The sequence below is a fragment of the Phaseolus vulgaris genome, chromosome 4 (genome assembly GCF_000499845.2).
Source record: "Phaseolus vulgaris cultivar G19833 chromosome 4, P. vulgaris v2.0, whole genome shotgun sequence".
Taxonomy (NCBI): Eukaryota; Viridiplantae; Streptophyta; class Magnoliopsida; order Fabales; family Fabaceae; genus Phaseolus; species Phaseolus vulgaris.
Window position 1 is genome coordinate 7,864,661 of NC_023756.2, and position 25,485 is coordinate 7,890,145.

General features: G+C 31.3%; 2 protein-coding genes across 7 annotated transcripts; both read right to left on the reverse strand.

Annotated features, from left to right (window-relative positions):
* Window positions 1–788: 788 nt before the first annotated feature.
* Window positions 789–16,333, reverse strand: LOC137837142 (glucose-6-phosphate 1-dehydrogenase 6, cytoplasmic-like). 6 transcript variants are annotated; one of them, XM_068646014.1, is made up of 16 exons: window positions 16,155–16,333; window positions 15,326–15,536; window positions 14,001–14,086; window positions 13,442–13,508; window positions 13,144–13,330; window positions 11,212–11,369; window positions 11,059–11,127; window positions 10,809–10,867; window positions 10,514–10,550; window positions 4,835–4,906; window positions 3,459–3,606; window positions 3,123–3,218; window positions 2,563–2,633; window positions 1,522–1,637; window positions 1,321–1,366; window positions 789–1,237 (listed from the first exon to the last, which is right to left on the reverse strand). In XM_068646014.1, exons 2-16 carry the CDS (start codon window positions 15,497–15,499, stop codon window positions 1,067–1,069), a joined length of 1,557 nt encoding a protein of 518 aa, XP_068502115.1. In that variant the 5' UTR covers window positions 15,500–15,536; window positions 16,155–16,333; the 3' UTR covers window positions 789–1,066. The 6 variants fall into 6 exon arrangements, with proteins under 6 accessions (XP_068502115.1, XP_068502117.1, XP_068502116.1 ...); XM_068646016.1 differs by having other exon boundaries at window positions 16,164–16,320; XM_068646015.1 differs by having other exon boundaries at window positions 16,136–16,276.
* A 7,001-nt stretch (window positions 16,334–23,334) lies between these two features.
* On the reverse strand, window positions 23,335–23,804 carry LOC137838239 (uncharacterized). The gene is made up of 2 exons (XM_068647493.1): window positions 23,747–23,804; window positions 23,335–23,648 (listed from the first exon to the last, which is right to left on the reverse strand). The coding sequence occupies exons 1-2, from the start codon at window positions 23,802–23,804 to the stop codon at window positions 23,335–23,337; spliced, it is 372 nt and encodes a 123-aa protein (XP_068503594.1).
* Between the last annotated feature and the right edge of the window lie 1,681 nt (window positions 23,805–25,485).

A 25,485-nucleotide genomic window follows, 5' to 3' on the forward strand; every position in this document is an offset into this window, starting at 1 on the left:
TAAAAAAAACCCATATCTCTAGAATAAGTTTTTCGAAATAACTTTTCAGAATAGTCCTTTTAGAGTATGTTTCGGAAAGAACAATTCCTAAAACATATTCCAAAAATACTATTTTGGAGAAAGCTTATTCTAGAAATATGTTTTGAAAAGTTTATTCCAAAACATAGTCCAAAAAGTTTATTCTAGAAGTCATAGAATAATGTACATATCCTAGACTTCAAATTCCTAATTCTTTCATATCACACTTTCTAGAAAGCAAAAGAAAGAATCATACTTTCTAGAAAACAAAAGAAAGGTCAAACCTGCAGCTCCTCAACAAAGTTCGTCGTATAATAATGGTGCCAATGACCGTCGAAACTCAGTAAAAAAAAGTGAATGAAAATCACAACCAAACACTAGAGGGTAACCAAAGCAAAGTAAACAACAACAAAACCGCAGCCACAATTCAACCTGAATAATGCAACAACAAGGAAAATAGGGGAAGGACAAAATAAATAAAAAAACCTACTTTTTAATTATAAACCCGTGAGGGCATTTATGTCATTTCCTTAACATGAGGATGTATGTTCAAAAATGGGAGTGCACGAAGCAAAAACCTTACAAATTTTATTCCTAGGTGCCTTTGGTGTAAGCCGAGATGTTATCGGATTATTGCCCGTACACAAATTTATTTACATCAATTCAATTTTATCATAAACAATTATACCAAAATCTAAATTGAATAGAAATTTCATTGATTTGGAGATTGTGCATCAATGAATGAAGACTATTGCATAATGAAACACAAATACTACTAAATGAACTTCATTTTCCATTATTTTGTATGCACAATACATATACCATGTCAACCACTCATTGTTTTGCATTCACAATACTTACACCATGTAAACCACTCATTTTTTTGCACTTGCAGAGGTTACATAAACCATGCCAACCACATTTATTCAAAATGTTTGATAAAACCACCCATTAAGGAAGAATCTTGTTCCGAGGAGATCTTCGCAAGCTTATCAAGTGTAAGCATAAAAAATTTAAGGCAGTGTAAGATAGTATAAAACTGTTCTTTCTACAACGTAGGAGGGATCCATATATAACCGTGTGTTTGAACATAACCAGCTTTTTCCAGCAATACTTTATCTGCTTCAGCAGGACCTCTTGTTCCAGGTTTATAAGGGATTGACTTGAACTCCCCTTTATCTATCCGGTGCAAAAGAGGGGTGAAGATCTCCCACGACGCCTGATAAGAAACAAAATACAATCACTGAATTCGTGAATAAAATTAATGTTGAAATGGGTCTATGAAGCATGTACTGATATTACCTTCAACTCATCTCTGCGAACAAAGTGTTGCTGGTCACCTCTAATTCTGTAAAAGAAAAATCCGTTTGTCATTGATATTAACTCAAACTATAAGTATTTCATGTATTCCAAATTCATGTATACTCTTTTAACACCTTGAGATGCTGTTCTCTGGTAACAAGCCATTAAACAATTAAACATGAAGTTGTAAAAGCAACATACGTGTCAAGAATTAGACGTTCATAAGCCTCTGGAATGGTTGCTCCTTGATAACGTTGCCTATATGATAAATCTAGTTCACTTTGAATTGTTTCCATCTCCAGTCCAGGTTTCTTGACCTGCACAAATCCGAGAATAGCCCATTCTTAGATATATCATCGAATTAGTTTAGCAGTTGAGGTGATTTAGAACTGGTTGAGCAGAAGCAGTGATGATGACAAAAAGCAAGTCAGCTGAACTGTGACAAGACAGATAAAAGTGGATGGTATATTCTGATACCATATCAGAAATGAATTGCACATAACTCACACAATAAGGCTAGCTCAAGAGAGGAGAAATGCCTCACTCTTGTGGAGAGTTCTGGCCATATTCCTAACCACTTGCGGTATTTAACACAAACCCTTCATGTCTAGGACTAGACATGTAGCATGTGATGCTTGTAGGACTGAATACACTTAGATAACATGTTGAATTTATGAACGGAGATTTAGAGGAAGATATAGAAGAATATTGTAGTGAGAATTTAGAAAATTGAAATATTATGTTATTCAGTCAAAATGTGAAAAATATCTTCTACATATCATCCACATATATATCTTAATAGACTTAATGGATCGAGACTATTTCTGAGACTACTATTAATTAAGAAGAACTTCCTAGAAACTAATACTCTTAAGTACTAAATGCATTTTATCTTGTGATATGCGATACAAACATACCATTTCCTAAGTGCATTAAGTATATTTCCAAAAGAATTTAACATATAGAGTTCTTTCATGAACTCAAGATAACAAGTAAAGAGATAAGATGTTGCAGAAGCTCACCACAAATTAACAATCAAAGTTTCCATTTGCATTTCAGAATAATTGATTCCTAACTGTCATGATATCTTTGCATTTTTTAATACATACATACACTAAATATCTAAATTTCTACACTTAAAAATACTTTCCTCAATGACACAAATGAAACTTCCAGAGGTAATTAGGCCAAACAAATGGCAGAACAGTTCTCGTTTAAGTGTTATCATCATGATATACATACTGTAAGCTTCATGTACATAGCTTCTGAAGGTTGCAGGCGTATAACAAACTCATTTCTCCCCTGCTTTTGACCTAAAACAAGAATAAATTTACAATAAGGTCTAAACGTAGGTTGGTATTTAGATCAATATGTACTTCTGTACTTATCACCAATGAAAAATTACACTCTAGCTAATATTTATTTTATTTTTCAATGCATATATACTGTGTCAATAAAGAACAAGTTCCTCATGCATGTTGCCTTTGTTGGAATTATGGATCATACAGATGAACCACTAATAAAAACATTACTTTCTGCAGAAATAAGATGGTTTTATGCACATACCCAAATATTTCTATTTGAACAGCGAAGTACAAAAAATTACTAACTAGATAATCCTATCACAAAAATGCCTTATTTTTCAAAGTAATGGGTTATAAACTGTATCTGACTGCACATGATGGATGATAAATAGATATATTAAATTTCATGGTCAAGATTGATGTATTATTTACTATATGTAATTAAAGATGCATGAATTGAAGAGAGTTCACCCAAACATTGAAAATTTGGTGCCATACACTTGAAAATATCACCAGGAACATCCTTGAATTGAACTCTTATATCTGCCTTTCTTGCATTTAAGGCCTTCCCAGCCTTTAGTATAAATGGAACACCTAGCATCAGAAAGGAGCTTGGTGTGAAAATGTCTCAATTGCAATTCTATTGATCAAATGGACAGAAATATAAAGCACAAAAATACAAAATAATGCACTCAAACATACACATAAAAAGATGGACTGAATAATTATATTCCTAAAATTCAGCATAAATAAAGCAAAGAAATGTCAGAAATGCGTCCCTGAACTTAAAATGCAAATTTGTTTCAGGAACAAGATAGATAGGCTTTCACATACCCTCCCATCTCTCATTGTGTACTCTCAGAATAACACTTGCAAAAGTAGGAGTATTTGAATGGTCAGGTACAGTGTCATCATCTCTATAGCCTTCATATTGTCCAAGAACAACCTCATCATCTTTAATAGGCAGTACTGATTCAAGAACCTGCAATTTTTGTATCAATCAGAAGGTGGTATTGACTCAGGTTGGAACACAGTCAAAATTCTAGGTAATCATCAAGATGGATTGTGTCAAGTTTCAATTCATTACAGATAAAAACCCTTGTTGATCTAGTTGTGAGTTACAAATTATGAACAAAACAAGAGAACAAACCAAGAGAGCAAGAAAAGGATGACGGGACTAGGAATGTGGGCTTAGATGTTGGTAGTAAGTCCAAGGTTTGGAGGGTTTATAAAAGGAGAAAAAAATGGGTATGTATGAATATAAATGCTGAGGTGAAAAAAGATGTAATGTAACATAATCAATTAATGAGTGAGAGGGGTAGTGAGAATGCAGGGGAGAAAAATAGGAGAGAAAGAAGTCGGGATTTTGGGAATTTTGTTTTGGATAGGGAATGTTGCTTTCTTTGAAGGAGCTTGCTCTGTGACAGCAGGATTTTCACCCTACTATATTTCTTATTCCTTTGTGAGTAATTATACTAATATTATATCACCTATCCTGTTATTCTCCTATTTCTTATATCTGATCTCTAACATTTGGTCTGACTTGCCAGATAAGAGTGAATAGCCTAGTGGTCAAAAGTGGTTTAGGAAATGTCACCAAAGAAAATGATTGATAAGGTCATTGACTTGAGATAGAAGTTGTTGACTTTAAAAACAAATTGCAGGTTATGAAACTCAAGGCTGATTCCAACCATGAGAAACTCATGGAGTTAATTGTAAGGAAATAGTGGAATCACAAATGCCAATGGCTTGGCCACGAGAGGTTACATTGACCCAAACAACAACCCGTTTGATGAGTTTTGGCAATCTGTCAAGAAGGTGGAGTTGCTCATTGTTAAGAAGTGGACTTTAAGCCTAACTCCACCTCATAAAACCGGCTTATAAGGGGAGGTTTGCACCCACATATATACTATGTAATGCTCTAATCTCTAGTCAATGCGGGATCTCCAACACACCCTCTCAAGCCGAGAGTGACAACTCATGTGTGGGACAATATCTAATAATAGCTAATTATATCTAATAATATCTAACAAAGGTGAAGGAACTTGCTCAATGGTAGTAGGATCTTCACCCTACTGAATTTCTTTTTCCTTTTTGAGTAATAATATTGATATCATTTCACTTGTTTTGTTATTTTCCTATTTCTTGTTTCTGATGTCTAACATAGGACAAAAACAATTTTCATAAAAATTAAATGGAAAGAGACAAACCTTCACTTTCTCATCCCGAATGTGTTCGGGCTTGAGAGAAACTGGTTTTTCCATAGCAACCAAGCAAAAAACCTGAGTTTGTAGAAAAACAATGAATAAGATAGACATATTAGACTAACGTGATTTAAACTATGAAGTAATCATAGGTCTTATTGGGTTGATATAGTCTGACATAAAACATAGTCGAAAAAACTGTAGACACTGCAAAAACTGTGAAGTGTAGTTGGTCTTATAATCACTGATTACAGGAAGATTCAAGCACTTTTAGAAGAATTGCAAAGGTCTGTTTGAAATTCAGTTTAATGCTTAAAATGGAAAATAAAATCAGAAGTTAAATGATTTAATGTTGTTTTTTTAAAGCAAACTAAAAACAAATCAGTGATAGTGGTTGTTAGATATTATTATATATAATTAGATATTATTTGATATTATGAGATATTATAGATATTGTTAGATATCTCATATTTATGTAATGGACTTAGCCCATATGTTTCTTTTTCCTATATAAACATAACCCTATGTGTTCAATATACACAAGAGATTTACCCTATTCTTTCTTTTCCTTTAATATGGTATCTAGAGCATAAGGTTAGAGTTTAGGGTTTAGGGTTCAATTTTTATTGGTGAATCCACTATTCACTGGAATTTTCCAGCCACCACCCCCACTGTCTCGCCGTACCCGCCTCCGGACCTTCGCCGAACCTTCGCCGGAGACGCCGCCGGAATCTCGCCGGAATCGTTGTCGGAGCCTTCATCTTTGTTGCTCCCGCCAATTAACCGGTGACTGGATTTGTCCTTATCTTTTATGGCTTCTTCCGCTTCCGCTGCCACTATGGCTTCTTCTTCAGTCATTATGCCGGATTCATCTATTTATACTAATTACGTCAATGTTCATCTTTCCATTGACAAATTGGATGGAACCAATTATGACACTTGGGCATCAGATATTAAATTATGGCTTAAGAGTCAAGGTTATGTTGATCATCTTACTCATCCTACTCTTGCTGAAAATGAGGTTGTTCGTTGGTCGAAAATTGATGCTCAATTATGCATTGTTATCAAATCGACCATTCACTCATCTTTAAAACAAATTTTTCGTACCTATGAAACATGTTCAGAAGTTTGGGAACAAGCAAAATTATTATACACAAATGATACTCAACGTCTTTATGGTGTGTGTCAAAATCTTCTCACAATTGTTGCTCCCAAACGTCTTGATGGTACAATGACAGAATATCTAGGTAAACTTCATGCTCTTCTTCATGATTTTAATGAGTTATTACCTCCTGCCTCTACTCCTTCTCAAGAACTAGAACAAAGATCCAAGTTCTTCATGTTATTGGGTTTACATGGTCTTCCTAATGATTATTCTCACGTTCGTGATCAAATTTTGGGATCTCCTATTGTGCCCAATTTTACTTCCACTTGTTCTACCCTTTTGCGCGTGCCAGGTAAACACATCGCTGATATAACGTCTCATGTTGATGACTCTTCTGCTTTAGTATCTCAGCATAATGATCGTACTCGCCCTCACAAGCCGGGCAAAGGGCGTCACAAGTGTGACCATTGTGGCAAACTTGGCCACAAAATTGACAGATGTTATGCCTTACATGGTCGTCCTCCTAGATCTGTTGCGGTTGCTCAAATTGCCCCTGTGCAACCTTCTACCATGGACCATACTTCAATTGATACCCCAAGCCAGCCTGCTATTTTCAATGAATTTCTTAAATGGTATGAGGATCGTCAGAACCCTAGTTCCACGGCTTCTGTTGCACATTCAGGTACATCTTTTGTTGGCCTCACTCACTCCACTTCCCATGGCCCTTGGGTTCTAGATTCAGGTGCCACTGATCACATTACTGGTAATAAATCTTTTTTCTCTTCCCTATCTACTACGGGTTATTTACCTTCAGTTACCATGGCCAATGGATATAGGGTACCATCACATGGTGTTGGTACTATTAATCTTTTTTCATCTTTATCTATTGATAATGTTCTTTATGTCCCTGGGTCTCCATTTAACTTATTATCCATTAGTCGTCTCACTCGTTCCCTTGACTGTGTTATTTCTTTTACCAAAGATTCTGTTACTTTACAGGACCGGAGTTCGGGACGGATGATTGGCACCGGATGTGAGTCTCATGGACTTTATCAACTACAGATCTCTGCACATGTTGGAGCAATTATGGATTCTCCATCTCTCATTCATGCTCGGTTGGGTCATCCTAGTCTTGCCAAGATGCAACAGCTTGTTCCAAGTTTGTCTAATGTGTCTACTTTATCGTGTGAGTCGTGTCAGTTAGGGAAACACATTCGTAGTTCTTTTCCTCGTAGTGTCTCACAACGTGCTTCATCTCCTTTTGCCTTAGTTCACTCTGACATTTGGGGACCAAGTCGTATTAAGTCTAATTTAGGATTTTAGTATTTTGTTACTTTTATTGATGATTATTCAAGATGTACTTGGGTTTTTTTAATGAAAAACCGTTCTGAGTTGTTTTCTATATTTCAAATATTTTACAATGAAATTAAAAATCAATTTGGAATTTCCATCCGAATTTTGCGCAGTGATAATGGACGTGAGTATCTTTCTCATTCTTTTAAAAATTTTATGGCTTCTCATGGTATTCTTCATCAAACTTCATGTGCTTATACACCTCAACAAAATGGGGTAGCTGAGCGCAAGAATAGACATCTTGTTGAAACAACTCGTACTATTTTAATCCATGGTGATGTTCCTCAGCGTTTTTGGGGTGATGCTGTTCTTAGTGCATGTTATCTCATTAATCGCATGCCATCTTCAGTTTTAGATAACAAAATTCCTCATTCTATTTTATTTCCACATGACCCTCTCCACTCTTTACCTCCCAAAGTTTTTGGGTCCACATGTTTTGTTCATAATTTTAGTCCTGGTCTTGATAAATTATCTCCTAAGTCACACAAATGTGTCTTTTTAGGGTTCACTAGATCACAAAAAGGATATAAATGTTTCTCACCGTCTTTAAACCGTTATTTTATTTCAGCAGATGTCACCTTCAGTGAATCTTCCCTTTACTTTAAGTCTTGTCCTTCTCCTTCAATTTCTTCATCTAATCAAGTTAATATTCCTCTTGTTGTGCCTAGTGCTCCTAACAATTCACCACCGCCGCCAACTCTTCAGGTGTATAGTCGTCGTCAACCGTCTCATCGTCCATCAGCAGACTCTATTCTGGTGCCAACACCTCATCCCCCTCCGGCTCCTATAGTTGAACCTCCGACTGTTGAACCTGATCTTCCTATTGCTATCCGTAAAGGTATACGTTCTACTCGTAATCCCTCTCCACATTATACTGCTTTGAGTTACCATAGACTATCTCAACCCTTTTATACCTGCCTTTCGTCTATTTCTTCTATATCCATTCCAAAATCTGTAGGTGATGCCTTAGCCCATCCTGGTTGGCGTCAGGCCATGCTTGATGAAATGAATGCGCTTCAGAATAATGGAACTTGGGAACTTGTTCCTTTACCATCTAGGAAATCTGTTGTTGGTTGCAGGTGGATTTTTGCTATCAAAGTTGGTCCTGATGGTACTATTGATCGTCTCAAAGCTCGTCTTGTGGCTAAGGGTTATACCCAAATTTTTGGTTTAGACTATGGTGATACTTTTTCTCCAGTAGCAAAGATGACCTCTGTTCGCTTATTCATAGCTATGGCTGCTCTTCAACAATGGCCTCTTTATCAACTGGATGTTAAAAATGCTTTTCTTAATGGGGATTTGCAGGAAGAAATTTATATGGAGCAACCTCCCGGTTTTGTTGCTCAGGGGGAGTCTTCTGGATTGGTATGTCGTCTTCGCAAATCCTTATATGGCCTCAAGCAGTCTCCTAGGGCTTGGTTTGGAAAATTTAGCAATGTTCAACAATTTGGTATGACTCGCAGTGAAGGCGATCATTCAGTTTTTTATCGTCACTCGAGTGCTGGGTGTATCTATCTTGTAGTATATGTTGATGACATTGTTCTTACAGGCAGTGATCACCATGGCATCTCACAAGTAAAACAACACCTTTGTCAACACTTTCAGACCAAAGATCTTGGCAAACTCAGATATTTCTTGGGGATTGAGGTAGCACAATCCAATACTGGTATTGTTATCTCTCAAAGAAAATACGCATTAGATATTTTGGAGGAAATTGGGTTGATGAATTCGAAATCTGTTGATACTCCCATGGATCCCAACGTCAAGCTTCTACCCAATCAGGGGGAGCCTCTTTCAGATCCTGAGAAGTACAGGAGATTAGTTGGAAGATTGAACTATCTCACTGTTACTCGTCCTGATATTTCCTTTGCAGTCAGTGTGGTGAGTCAATTTCTTAATTCTCCATGTGAAGATCATTGGAATGCAGTCATTCGTATAGTGAAGTACATTAAAGGCTCTCCTGGAAAAGGTTTGTTATATGGTCATAATAACCATACTAAAGTCGTTTGTTATTCAGATGCTGATTGGGCAGGATCTCCATCTGATAGAAGGTCAACTTCTGGTTATTGTGTCTCCATTGGTGATAACTTGATCTCTTGGAAGAGCAAGAAACAAAGTGTTGTGGCAAGATCTAGTGCAGAAGCAGAATATAGAGCTATGGCCTCGGCTACTTGTGAGCTTATTTGGCTTAAACAGTTACTTAAAGAATTGCAATTTGGAGAGGTTACTCAAATGACACTGATATGTGATAATCAGGCTGCTCTTCATATTAGCTCAAATCCAGTTTTTCATGAAAGGACAAAACATATTGAGATTGATTGTCATTTCATTCGAGAAAAGATTATATCAGGAGATATCAAGACTGAGTTTGTTAATTCAAATAATCAATTAGCAGATATTTTTACTAAACCCTTACGAGGACCTAGGATTGATTACATTTGTAACAAGCTGGGTACATATGATCTATATGCACCAGCTTGAGGGGGAGTGTTAGATATTATTATATATAATTAGATATTATTTGATATTATGAGATATTATAGATATTGTTAGATATCTCATATTTATGTAATGGGCTTAGCCCATATGTTTCTTTTTCCTATATAAACATAACCCTATGTGTTCAATATACACAAGGGATTTACCCTATTCTTTCTTTTCCTTTAATAGGTAAAGAAATTCCAAGATATGGGAAGTCACTAAAAGCAATCAGCAAACCCAATGAGTTGGCATAACGGTTAGACACACGTTGTGGGGTCAATTCATGAGTAGGGAACCTGTGTTAGATCCCCACTGAATACGAAAACTCAATGGTTCTAGCGAAAGTCACTGTACTGCAAGCGGGATTAGTCCTTGACCAAGTGGATCCGAAGAACCCGTGCATGACAAAAAAAATTATAAGCAATGAGCAATAAAAGTTTCTTTATTCCAAATCTCTGAATGGAAAATGTTTCTTTATTCCTAGTACACATTCATCTCTCAATATGATTATTCACCTGAATATTAAAAAGCAATGCATAAATATTCAACAAAAAAATATTTAGTACTTTAGTTTCCACACCAACGTTATTTTGTTTTACAAAAAATAACTCTAGTAACATTAGAAGTTTTGAGGGAAGTGAATTTAAACAATATTGTTGCATTTGATAATTTTGTATTGTCAACCATGGTAATAGTAATGTAAAAAGACATATAAGATCTTTTTCAGTCTAAAATAAAGGCCGTACCTGCAGTAGATGATTTTGAATTATATCTCGAATAATTCTGCCAAATAAAAAGTACGTTAATGATTTTGGGGTTTTTTTTAATCGCAATAATATAAAACAATACACAATAAAGCTTAAGCATTGACAGATGGTACTTAAAAAGCTAGAGAAGTTTCACTATCAACATCGTTAACAAAAGTAAAAAATCGGTATACACAATTGTTTTCTCAATATTACTTCATTTGACAACCTATTATGGCTGTGATTTTGTCATTAGGCAGCTTAGTTTAAAAAATAAATTATTTACTACACATACCCGTATTGGTCAAAATATCCACCTCGGCCTTCAGTTCCAAAATCTTCTCTGAAAACGATCTGCCACAGAAAAACAGCCAAAAACTCAATTTGAAAATGTGGCATGTAAATGTTTGGTCATAAGTAGATGAACAAGGTAATAACAGACAACACAAAAAAAGATTTGACAGTTACGATGAGGCAAATTAAGAAATACGAATTGTCAAGGCAACTAATAAGGCCTTCTTTGATTTCAAAGGTAACTCCCTCACCTGCACATTAGCAATGTTGTCACGGTTCCATTGCGGCATGAATAATCGGTTTGCAAAGCGAAGTACTAACTAGTAAATAGAAGTCAAATGTAGAGGGTTTAGGCCAAGTTTATGAAGCAAACAAAAGAGAGCCAATAAGTAGTCGTGTACTACCATATTCTGCACTAGTTCCTTTCCTAAGTAGTGATCAATACGATAAATCTGGGGTTCTTCAAACAACTCTCCAATCTCTGTACTGAGTTGCTCTGCAGATTCTAGATCCTTACCAAAAGGCTTCTCAACAACAATACGAGTCCACCCACCAAGATCAGCTACAAAACAAAAATAGATGAAATCATCAATAAAAACAATGTTGGACATGAAGATGCAACTTAGGCCAGGTAGAGAAATTAGACGCATTTCCTTGGGATGATGGTGTTAGGCAGGAGCAAGCACAATAACAAGACAGGATTGCAGGTTTATTATATGAGGAGGTTTAAAAAGAAAAACTAAGAATACAATTCTAAGGTAGTTAGTAGGAAGGAGCCCTTTAATAGGAAGCTTAGAGGGAAAGGGCGACAGTTTTGAGATTTGAGAGACCTATAACTAGAATAATCCAGTGGAAAGGTGTTAGGAACCAAGAATTGAAAAGAAAAAGAAAAGAAAGAATTTTATTGAATAGAATTAAAAGAACAAGATATAGAAGAATTCTATCTCGATCCAAGGGTTTACGCTTCACAAAGAGCTAATGCTCAATCTACAAAATTAACATCCTTTTCCCTTCTCTCCTCCTATTTATATCTAACAAACACTTCAAGTAAGTAACGAACTCATTAATATTCTAAATATTTTAACAAATTTCTCTTCTCCTGATATCCTAACAATGCTCCTTTGTAACATTTTTTTTGTATGTTTGGTGAAATAAATAAGTTTTGATTTTCTTTTCATTTTTCTTCTCTGAAAATAGTGTTGATTCCTAACATATGACGACTGCACACCAGAATTAGACATATTTTGAGGTGGCTAAAATTGAGGATTGAAGCGATTGTAGCAAGTGAGAGCATGCAACCAAACTTAGACAGTTTTGAAGCCACTGTTTTTTGTGCTTTTCTGTTTTCTAGTGGTTCTGATTGACCTAAGGCATGTGCTGGTTTCTAGTAGCCTGCAGGTTGTTTACTGCATCAATGTGTGAGTCTAGTAGGTTCTCTATGGTGATCAAGAACCAAAAGCTTCTGTTGTATGGAGTTCTTGACTATTGTATACGGGTTGGGACACCCCTGAAGTGTCCCATTTTAATTTTATTTATTCTTTGTTGATAAAAAAAAAAAAGACATTGAATGGAGCTATGACCACCACGTCCTCTTCCAGTATTAGAAAGACCATTTATTCTTCAAATGGAACCACAAAATTCAGTATATTATAGTTTTGGAACATTTTTTTTGTACGTTTGGTAAAATAAATAAGTTTTGATTGTCTTTTCATTGTTCTTCTCTGAAAATAGTGTTGATTCCTAACAGATGACGATTGCATACCAGAATTAGACATATTTTGAGGTGGCTAAAATTGAGGATTGAAGCAATTGTAGTAAGTGAGAGCATGCAACCAAACTTGAAGCAATCATCTAGGTTACAACTAAAAAACTGACAAGGCACTTAAAACCCTGAGATCTGTTTAGTTGAAGATATCTATGAAACAGACTTCCAAGTTTATTTCAGAATTATTTTCTAACATAAATACAAAAAATATGACAAAGCCACCTGTAGTTATGCAGTAAACCCAAAATCAAAGCAGCGTTTCATCCTCTGGAAGCAGTTATATTTTACAGTATAGACAAACAGCACATCCAGTGTTATCAAGAAAAAAAAAATCACAAAGAAAGAAGACAAGAAATCTGCATTTTATATTTTAGTTTTAAAAAAAAATGAAGAGTTGAAAGTGACCTCTGAAGTACAGACTAGAGTAGTTGTCCGACTGAGAATTACTTCTAGCTGGTCTTGAGCTATGGCATACGAGGTTTGTTATTCTTTCCCAGTTAAGAGTTCTTACTAAACGTTAGCAACCAAATGTTACAAGATTCATGTCAAAACAATGGATGCTAAATCTTACATTTGTTCATGCAATAAGTCTTTATCATCTTGCAAACTGATGGATATACTGTAGGAGGAAGGGCAAGATAGAAAAGCCTTCGAGAAGGACCCTGAGCGCTACTTTTCAAAGATTCATGCTCTGAAATCTCTTTATCCAAATTACAGAAACCATCCTTAGAATCATAAGAGCCGCTTACATATTTGATCTAATGGGAAGAGAAAGGGGAAAAAGAATGAACGTTTGATCAATCAGATGAGTAATTTTAGTGAGTGAATAGCAGAAAATTATAAAATGATTCACGGCAGCCAACACTAACCAGATTCAAGAACTTTGATACTTCCTCCAACTGCTCAAGGGAGGAATCTTTGCCAGGAACAAGATAGCTGCACATCAAACAACAACCAATTTCTGATCATTTATGGTACTTAGAATCTTCTTAAATAAGAAGGGATGATGAAGCCACATATCATGAATATAGAACAAGAATGAAAGAAGCAGCAAGCAAACATATAAGACAACAACCATGGAACAAACTTCAGATTCATATTTGGTTCAGTTTATTTTTGAGAAATAGTCACTTAATTTTGTTAGATTAAATATCTTTTGAGAAATAAGTGAATTTTTTACCAAAATTAAGTTTTACCAAACATGCTATAAAATTTTAATGTTATGTAAGCACGGATCCATGAAATATGCTCTGTTATTTCACAGGAGACTGCTGGAATTAAAATAATGTTATACTTACATAAAAGAAATCATGGTTGTGAAATAGTAGAAAGAAATTGATTTCCGATTTTTTTTAATTTATTTTATATATATATATATATATATATATATATTAAGATATAGATTGTGCAACTTAAAAAAAAACTCACCCACGTAAACGGTTTCTCAAATCGTTATCAGTGATTTTTGTCCTAGCATAGCCAAAAATACAAACCTCATTTGGTGGTAGGAATCCCTGCAAAAGGTCACCAAAATTTAGAACAACTGTTGGTTACTTTTAGAAAAACATACTTCACTTAAAAAGGCCTCCTAGTAAAAGATGAATCAGTGATAGATATCTATTCAGGTTATCGTGTAGAATATAGCTTTTATGGTTTCCCACTTTATTTTCCTCTAGACATTATCTACTTCCCGGGTATTAGATCTAGGACACCTCTCCCAGCATTCAAACTTTGGTTCCGCATGTTGTGAGAATTAGCCCCTTCTACTAGATCCAACCCCGTTGGTCATAGTGGATTTGCTACACGGATCAAACAATGTCAGTGTGTTTTGTCATAAACCAATTTTTTGTACAGACCATTTAGATTTTAGATCAAAATCCTATTAAATGGTTTCAACTAGTGTTTAAATATCCAGTCTCAACTTCCAAGTCCAGACAAAAGAGGAAAATGTGTTAGGCCATTCACATCCAATTAAAATTTAATCAAATCTTAATTTCAGGTAGAATATATGAATAGAGAGACATTTTTCGGAACAATTGCTAGATTAGAATTATAACATTCTGAGACAAAGTTATGACTATCCCCACTATCAATCAGAACCAAAACAATTCTTCCATTAACTCTTCTTTGCAACTTCATAGTCTGATTTGGTGTCATTCCCCCTGCGGAAAAAATAGACAGATCCATGTGCAAACATTCTCTATCAAAATCTTCGGGCCGCTTTTCCTCTATGAACTCTTCAACCTCATTGTGCTTGCAAACCGAGGTCCTCATCTTTAGCCAAGATAATGACCCTTAAATTCTTATCAGGACAACAGTGTCCAGGACTGTAAGCACCACCTCAGTGAAAGCATCTTCCCTCTTCTCTCCTCCTAATGTACTCAGGATAGGCTAGGTTTTTGGTCCCTCAGTTTCTCATCCCTGCCGAACTCGTTCCTTCCATTCTTGATCCTGGCGGAAATTAGTTACTCAGTTTCTATCAGTACGTACTGATTTTATAGCTATTGGTGGTATTTAATAGGTGCAGGGTATTGGATAGTTTAGTGTTGGATCAGGTCTTGTACATGACAGCTTTAGCAGCAACTGAGATTTAGTTAGACTTTATCAAATTTTCAATTTTGTTAGTATGTCATGTACTCAACCTATCTAATACAATTATTTTTGTCTTTCAAAGAACAAAGCATTAAATAACATGGTCCAGAAAGGTTATTCTTTATTCCTTTACTTAACACAGAAATCCTAGATTATCAAACCTGCACATATAGGTGGAAAAGTGCGGGAAACGTCTTTTTCTTGGCAAGATCACCAGAAGCACCAAGTACAACAATGGAGAGTGACCCAGTCTCAGGCGCATTTTCCAAATCCCTTGATAAAGGGGATTCATTTGAACTTTGCCTTCTTTCAACATGCCATTCACTTGACGACATCCTCTATCAGCAGCACCAAACAAATATAACCTTGTATCTGGCATCAAACAAACAAGTTGCAAGTAACCAGATATCCTTCAATGATGTTAATCGCAGAAAGCATATTGAAAAACAGTTCATAAATTTAAAGCACAAATTCCTACAAGACCAATTCCTCCAAATTGAGCACCTAACTTTCAAAAGGTAGCCCAAGTTTGGTTTAGTGTCTGATACAGTCAAAAGTGGATCCAAAATTCCAAATACCAAACCAAACACATACTACTCACTCACGAAAAAATCATCCATTCATAATACGTGATATGTGTAACAAATCATGAACATGATGGAAAATCATACTCAATTTCTCATCCGATGTCAAAGATTACTTACTTTATCCTTTTAGAAACGAAATTCATTCACACAATCAAACAATTCCAAACCAAGTACCGCGAGCAGTATCTGATCGAGTGGGTAATTTCCCAAACAAGAACAAAAAGTACCATTCCAAACAAATTGATATTGGTAGAAAATCTAATTAATATTCAATCTCAACTAAAAACAAAAAGGAAAAGAAATCAAACATAGCATAGAATCATGAAGCTTGTAAAATTTAAATCACACTACAGATAAATAATGCTTAGGAGTCAAGAAATATACGTAAGGTAATGAAAATTACATAGCTCACACAGAAATTGAAATCAGTGTTGATTGATCTTTGAAGGATTGAAAATGGATCAGTTACGACGTTATCGTTCAACGAATTTCCCCGGGTGAATCAATCGTTAACTGTGTTCCTCAAGTGGCAACTGCGATTTCACATGCCCCTCCATTTTCTACTATTTACGTTCACACCCTTGATGTTATCAATAATTATAAATAAAAAATAATAATTTTTGTGGATATCCTCTCTCAAAATAAATGTGTTTCTACATCATCCTACAACTCAATAAATATTAATATTTTAATTATTTATAAAATTTATAATTTTTTTAATTTTAAAAATTATTTTAATATTTTACATTTTACTTATATTTTTATTAAAAATATTTTTTAATATTTTACTTATATTTTTATTAAAAATATTTTTTTAATTTATTTTATTATAAATATTAATATTTTGTTGTGGGTGTAAGATAGAGTAAGGTGTCAAAATAGCATAACCCTTATCATAAAGGTTTTTAATGATAAAATTATAATTTTGATTTAAGAAAAATAACAAAACACATATATGTTTGATCCTCTTTTTATATGTTATTTATTTGTATAAATTTATAATCAATATACAAATTTCATATTCTTGTATCACTTTTAATTATATTTTAAAATGATTACATTTTGTATCTTTGTAGCTATCCTAAGTATCCTTCTATTATTTATACAAAAAAGTAAAAAAATAAATAAATAGAAGAAATAAACTATTTATCCATTCAAAATAACTACAAATATTACTAATTTATTTCTTCTACTTTACATTATAATTATTATTTTTTTCTTTTTTACGAAAATTTGCAATCTATATATTAAAATCATATATTATAAATGTTAAATACAAAAAATAATAATACGTATATTTTATTAAAATAAACATATAAAATTAAAATTAATATAAATCCTAAGTTTTAACTCATTAAAATAAATAGAAATTTTTTAAAAGTTGGGAACACACATACTTTGTTTGTCTTTCATTTAGTTGAAATAGTTGTATTAAAGGAGATAATCTAGTTATATTACTATCTTATTTAACTATTTTTTTTGGAAAAAATATACAATCATTTAACGAGATATTATTTGTGATTATTGTTGGAGATCCCACGTCAACTAGAGATTAGAGTCTTTCATTGTATATAAGTGGATGCAAACCTCAACCTTATGAGCCGGTTTTATGGGGTTGAGTTAGGCTTAAAGTCCATTTTCATAATAATTATATTTAACTATTTTTTTAGAAAAAATATACTATCATTTAACTATTTTTTTGGAAAAATTATGCAATGATTCAACTATCTAATTATATTTGCAAACAGAGTAAAGTTCCTATTTACTCTAAAGAATTCTTATTCTTTCATTTTTCTTATCATTTTGTCATCAATCTTGTGGTTAGTTGAAAAAAATGATCATTTCAACTTGTTTTTATCATATATAATGAAATTATGTTATGTTTAAATACCTTCTTTTAGGTCTTTAGATCTTTGAATAATCTTACTCTTTGGTTTTGGAAATTTTTTGAAGATAATCTCCATTTCAGGTAATTATGTTTTAGGTAGAACCTTAGTATAAATAATTTGGATTAGAGAATGATGTGGTCATATTTCTTTATGTTTTATGTGAGACTGTATCTTGTTGAATATGTTTTTAAAGTTTGAGTTTGAAATAAGATTTTTGTAATTGAATGAATGAAATTTGTTGTGTGTTATCATCTTTGTGTTAGATTATTATATTTGGATACAACTTTAAAAATGGGTTGTGTTGTTGTAGAGATTGATTTTCTTATATTTTGGTTCAAGCAAGCCAATTCTCACTCGAGCAAGTAAATTCTCGTTCAAGAAAAATAGTCATGCACTCAATGTTTTTGGGCTTATTTTGACTCAAGCGAATAAATTTTTGCTCAGGAGTAAACAATCCCTAAAGTCAACCCTCTCAGCCAAATTTTCACTCAAACTAAAATATTTTTGCTAAGAAAACTTTTTTCTTTTTGTCTTTTTTCTTCTTCTTGTCTCTTTAATAAATTGGATTATGTATGAATGCTTTTATAAATGTAAAGTGGATATTAGTTTCTATATTCAATTGATTTGTGAAAAAATTAAATGATATGTATGAAAATGGTTTTCAAGAATGATGAAATTCATATGAAATTGAGGTTATACATTTGGGATAATGTGTGAATGATTGTTGATTTGTGTATTAAGTATTGACACTTATGTTGTAATAGAAACCATCTAACCTCACTGATGATCTAAGTCACATAGACTAAGATATCAAGTAGTGAGACACCGAGGGGAGAGTTCTTACATACTCTAACCATATGTAGATACACGACTTGGGTTGTAATGAACTTATCCTAATCTTATGATCGTTTGTTAAGTCTTATGTATTTCTCATATGTTAGTCTCTTATAGAATATACCTAATACAAGTCTTTTGGAATGCATGATACTCTGCTGATTGAATATCCTTGATAGTATGGATACATCACTACAAGAAAATCATGAAATAGAAACCAATTTGTAGAAACCAAAATAATTAGTTGCAATAGTAACTAAATTAGAGACCATTTTAGAAACTAAAAAGAAATTTGGTTTCTAAATTAGTTTTTATTATTGTTAAATAGTTTCTAAATTAGTATCTAATTAGCAACTAAGGTTTTAACTACCAATTTTTCTATTATTGTTAAATAGTTTCTAAATTGGTATCTAATTAGCAACCTAATTGGTAGTTAAAACCTTAGTTGCTAATTAGATACCAATTTAGAAACTATTTAACAATAATATAAACTAATTTAGAAACCAATTTTTTTTTTAGTTTCTAAAATGGTCTCTACTTTAGTTCCTATTGTAACTAATTATTTTGGTCTCTAAAAATTGGTTTCTATTTCATGATTTTTTTTGTAGTGCATGTGTAGTCTATATTGATGTTGTATGATATTTGACAAAGACTGAATGGTTGTGATTTGTTGATTGAAATGTTGTTTTATACTTTTTTTTTATGATGAAATTTATTCCAATAGCTACCCTTACATACCTTTGTTGTTTTGTGAACTACAATGATTGAACCAAATTACATCACTCACAAACTTAAATAAATTTTCCTCACAAAATTCATTCTAACGTACTTTAATCAAACAACCTTCTTTTCTTCACATTTTTTCTCTTAAATCATTCCAAATTCACTCCCTGTAAATCTAGATAATTGAACAATATATATTATAAAATGTAATATAGCCTAAATAATTGAAGAAGATAATAAAAAAGAGTTGGATGTTATTACTATTTTTTGAATAAAATGTCATTAACAATAATTTAAACAATAAAAACCTCATCAAATGCTAATTTAAATTAAGGTAAAACATGATGATATGTGATTTAATGTTATAAAATGTTATTTTTAATTATGATAAATTTTATTAAATACCAATTGTTTTACCTTTCACTCCATGATCTCAATTCATCCGCAGTGAAACTTTAACAAACAAATAAAGGTAAAAATTTCAAAATACATGTTTTTTGATAATTTTTCTAAAACTCTTAATAAATATATATATATATATATATATATATATATATATATAATAGTGATCGGTGAAGAATCAAAGTATTAATTAATGTTATGAATTTCAGGAAAAGAAATGAGTAGTAAACTCAGTCAATCATCATAACGTTTAAAACTGCAAATAATGACCCAATAAATGAATATTTTGGAAAGAACAATGTTGGTATTCTTCTCATATAATATATAATATGAAAATGATATTTCTAAACATGGAAGAAAGGAAAATAGTTTAGAAGTATTATTATCACAACTTTCCATGTTGAACAATAACACATATAATTTACAAAATTTCAATCAACTTAAATCTATAAAAAAAAAAAAAATACCAAATATATTCATTGTTCAAATAGTTTTAAATACAAGGGTAAATCTGTAAAATTATAATTTACATTTTGAAACGTATGAATCACACACTTCAATAAATCTTCCGCACAAATCTACTATAAACGTACATTAGTCCAAACAACCTCATTTTGTCATACTTTCCTCTTAAATCACTCTCTAAATTTATTCCCTCGAATCTCGAGACATTATCTCCCCAATTCATACGCAACCTAAATATATAATTGAAGAAGATAAACTATAAAATGTAACCTAAGAAAGAGTTGGATGTTATTACTTTTTTTAACAAAATGTCATTAACAATAATTTAAACAACAAAAACCTCATCAAATGCTAATTTAAATTAAGGTAACATTTGATGTTATTGACTGAATCTGCAACAGATTATAACGGCTAAAACTGCAAATAGTTGAAGAGAGTAGGGCTAAGAACAATGTTGGCATTCTTCTCATATAACATGAAAATGACATTTTTAAAACATTGAAGAAACAAAAATAGCTTAGAAGTATTATTATCACAACTTTCCATGTTGAACAATAACACACATAATTTACAAAATTTCAATTAACTTAAATCTACACAAAAAAAAATATCTCATATTTTCATTGTTCAAATAATTTTAAATACAAGGGTAAATCTATAAAATTATAATTTACATTAATTCTCTCACAATCATCAAATGAATCACACACTCACTACAAGAAAAAAAGGTTTTAATAGAGGTTATTTAGTGGAGGTTAATATAACCTTAGGAATTGATTTAATTAATGGAGGTTTTTTCTAAAACCTCAACAAAATAAAGGAGGTTTTTTAACCTTGGCTAAATTCCAAAGGTTTATTCTAAAACCTCAGTAAAATAACAGAGGTTTTTTTAACCTTTATTAATTTCCAAAGGTTTATTTTAAAACCTCCGCAAAATAACGAAGGTTTTTTTAACCTTCGTTAATTTCCAAAGGTTTATTTTAAAACCTCCACAAAATAACGAAGGTTTTTTTTAACCTTTGTTAATTTACAAAGGTTTATTTTAAAACCTCCATAAAATAACAAAGATTTTTTTAACCTTCGTTAATTTCCAAAGGTTTATTTTAAAACCTTCATTAAATTCTAAATATTTATTCTAAAATCTCATCAAAATAATAGAGTTTTTTAATTTTTTTTAAGTGTCAAAAGTTTATTGTAAAACATCAATAAAATATTTTATATTTTCTCAATTCTTAATAAATAGATATAATTAATTTTTTTAGTGAGTTTAGCCTAAACTGGTATATATATTTAAATATGCTTTGAACTTAGGTCTTAGAGGTTGATTCATTAATTGAAGTTAGAAGGCACTTCATTAATTGAAATTATTATTCAATTCTTAAAGATTGTTTTTATGAATTTCAATAAGTAAAAATAAGTTGTTTGTGAAGTGACATTAACCTATCACATATATACATCATCATAATTTATTTTTGGTTACATTTGCAGTATCAAATTTTGAAGAATCAGACACGGGAAACTATTCATTATAATAATATTAATAATAATATTAATAATAATATTAATAATAATATTTATAATAATATTAATAATAATATTTATAATAATATTAATAATAATATTTATAATAATATTTATAATAATATTAATAATAATATTTATAATAATATTAATAATAATATTTATAATAATATTTATAATAATATTAATAATAATATTTATAATAATATTAATAATAATATTTATAATAATATTAATAATAATATTTATAATAATATTAATAATAATATTTATAATAATAATATTTATAATGGCACTTCATTAATTGAAATTATTATTCAATTCTTAAAGATTGTTTTTATGAATTTCAATAAGTAAAAATAAGTTGTTTGTGAAGTGACATTAACCTATCACATATATACATCATCATAATTTATTTTTTGGTTACATTTGCAGTATCAAATTTTGAAGAATCAGACACTGGAAACTATTCATTATAATAATATTAATATTAATATGTATAAATTATGTTAATAATTATAAGTAAAATAAAAATGGTAATATGACCAAAGAACTTCTCTGGTCCAGTGGTTAACCCTTCCCTGATTACTGGAAGGACTTGGGTTCGAATCCTGGCTGATGTGCTTTCTTTGCAATATTAGACATTCTCTCACCAAATTCATACACAACCAAAATATTCGAATTCCGAGACATTCTCTCCCCAAATTCATACAAAGCTTAAATATATAATCGAAGAAGATAGACTATAAAATGTAATGTAAAAAAGAGTTGGATGTTATTTTTTTTTAACAAAATGTCATTAACAATAATTGAAACAACAAAAACCTCATCAAATGCTAATTTAAATTAAGGTAAACTATTTAATGTTATTGACTGAATCTGCAACAGATTATAATAGCTAAAACTGCAGATAGTTCAAGACAGTAGGGCTAAGAACAATGTTGACATTCTTCTCATATAACATGAAAATGATATTTCTAAAAAAGAAACAAAAATAGCTTAGAAGTATTATTATCACAACTTTCCATGTTGAACAATAACACCCAATGCTCCAAATTACATCCATCTTATGCCTATTATTTTACAAAAATACCCCTATCACATAAGTAATCCAACACTTAAAGAAGGTGTAATTTGGAGCAAAGAATAAATGGCGTGTCAAAAAATCATTTTTCTTACAAAATTTCAATTAACTTAAATCTACACACAAAAAAAAATACCTCATATTTCCATTGTTCAAATAATTTTAAATACAAGGATAAATATGTAAAATTATAATTTACATTAATTCTCTCACAATCATCATATGAATCACACACTTTAATAAATTTTCCGCACAACTCTACTATAAACGTACATTGGTCCAATCAACCTCAATTTTTTTCATAATCTCCTCTTAAATCACTCACTAAATTTATTCCCTCAAATCCCGAGACATTCTCTTCCCAATTCATACACAGCCTAAATATATAACTGAAGAAAATAGATTACAAAATGTAACGTAAAAAAGAGTTGGATGTTATTATTTTTTTTAACAAAATGTCATTAACAATATAAACTATTTAATGTTATTGACTGTATCTGCATCAGATTATAACAGCTAAAACTGCAGATTGAAGACAGTAGGGTTAAGAACAATGTTGGTATTCTTCTCATATAACATGAAAATGATGTTTCTAAACATTGAAGAAAGCAAAATAGCTTAGAAGTATTATTATGAATGGAGGCATGGAGTGTTTGCAGAAAGGTTTATGATGAACAAGAAGTATGAGAGGTGAGAGGCAGGAGGAGAAAAGGAGGATCCCAAGCATAAGAGAAGCTAATGCTTTGAAAACCCAACAAAGCATTGCCACTGATAAGGAGGCAAGAATTCCCTTGAATGGAGAGAAGTGATGGGCTAACACTCTCAGTAGTCTTGAACCCTTCGCATGACAACCTTATTTGACTCTGTGAGCAATTGCAGTTGTTCTTCACAACCACGTTCCACTCAGGTTTTCCACCTACTGTTCTTCCACTTCTGGTTGTTCCAATGTTGATGTTGTTCAAGTTACAGAAACTAGACCCTGCAAAATTAATGGATCAAACTCATGCACAACACACACAATCACACTCACAAACTTAAAGCTTCATGGCAAAGCTTCAATAACTTAATAGAATCTACCTTTCATGGCAAAGCTCAGAAAGAGAACGCAGATTAGGTACTTCAAACTTGTTGCCATTTTCTAATCACAACAAGTCCTAAATCCTTACCAGAAGAGTGTCTGGTGTGTTTTATGTTTCTCTTATTTAAAGGAGTTTTCATTGCCTTGAAAATGTAAACATTAATGTTTTATAATTATAAATATTAATTAACATCTTAACATATATAAAAACAATTAATCTTAATATAATAACACACAGTTAATCTTAAAATAATAAACACAATTGACCTTAAAATAATTAATGTAATTCATTATATATTTATTACTTCCAGTTTTACTTTATTCACTTCCTTTTTAAGGATTTTTTTATCTATCTAACTTTCAACTTCCTCAAATATCTAATTACTTTATTTATATATATAAAAAAAATTATTAATAATATAAACTACTTTATATATCAATAATATTTTTTAAGTTAATAAAAATATAATTAATTATTCTAATTTCTAAAATTAATTTTTATTTAATATTTTTTTTATAGTAATATACATAGTGATATAAAAATTAAAAATATGAAACAGAAATTTTTATAAATATTTTATTAAAGTAAAGAAACATTGTATTTTTCGGTTTCTCCATAAAATCCTTAAATGACACATAAAAAGAATGTAGCTGGTACTTTACCTAGGATAAAATTATTACTTAAATATATTTCAAATATCTAATATTTGACCAATTTTCGTTTTTAGTTTCTAATGCTTTTAAAATTAGATACCTAATAAATTAAATTTTTTGTTTATCTTTTAAAAAATAATGTATTTCATTTCAATACCTTTTGTTTTACGTAATCCATATAATATTTTAAGATTATTTTTTTTCTAGATATAATTTTTGTCTAATGAACATAATTTCATTTTACACTTTAAAGCTTTAATCATGATTTTTTATATTATAGTAATCAATAAATTCACTCTTTTAATTGTGATTAATCTATTTAGGTTTATTTTGACCTTAAATGTTATTTATGCTAATCTTGTTTTTAGTTGTAGTAGACAGTCTAATCATTCTCAAAGTAGACAGTCAGACTAGATATTGCGAATGACCCGAATCATGTGAAAGTTCAAGTTACTTAATTGAAAGTAAATATGACTTTCATTTAGATAGCAGTTTGTTTTAACCTTATGGTCTTTTTGACATCTGATTTTTATATGAATGTTGAGGGTTCAATTATTTTATCTAATTTAGATTTTTTTGTTAGTTTGTATTGTTTTGATTAATTTTTTAGGCGTTTGATTCAAGATGTAAAAGAGACACCTCATAAGTAGATAGGTGGATACAAGTGGAGATCGATATTTGCGAGAAGAAAAAGAGATGACACATTAATAAATTAAAATAATGATTTAGTTTATTAAAATGACCTAAAATTCAAAGTTGTATAATTTACTATGGGTTAACCGATTAAAATAAGTTTTTTAATCTAGTAAAACCATTTAAATTTCAAGTTCATTTTTGTTTTTCTATTTTAATAGATTAAAATAAATTTATAATGTATTTAAAATCACTTAAAATTCATATTTTAATGGTTTTAAGATATTAAAATATCATTTAGTAATTAAAGTGATCACTACAAGAAAAATTTAATTTATCTACAAAAGAATTTCATAGGTAAATCAGCATTATCTACAAACAATGTGTCCACGGATAACTCAAAGAGTAGTTACCCACCAACTTCAATCCATAGGTAATGTGCCCGTGGGTA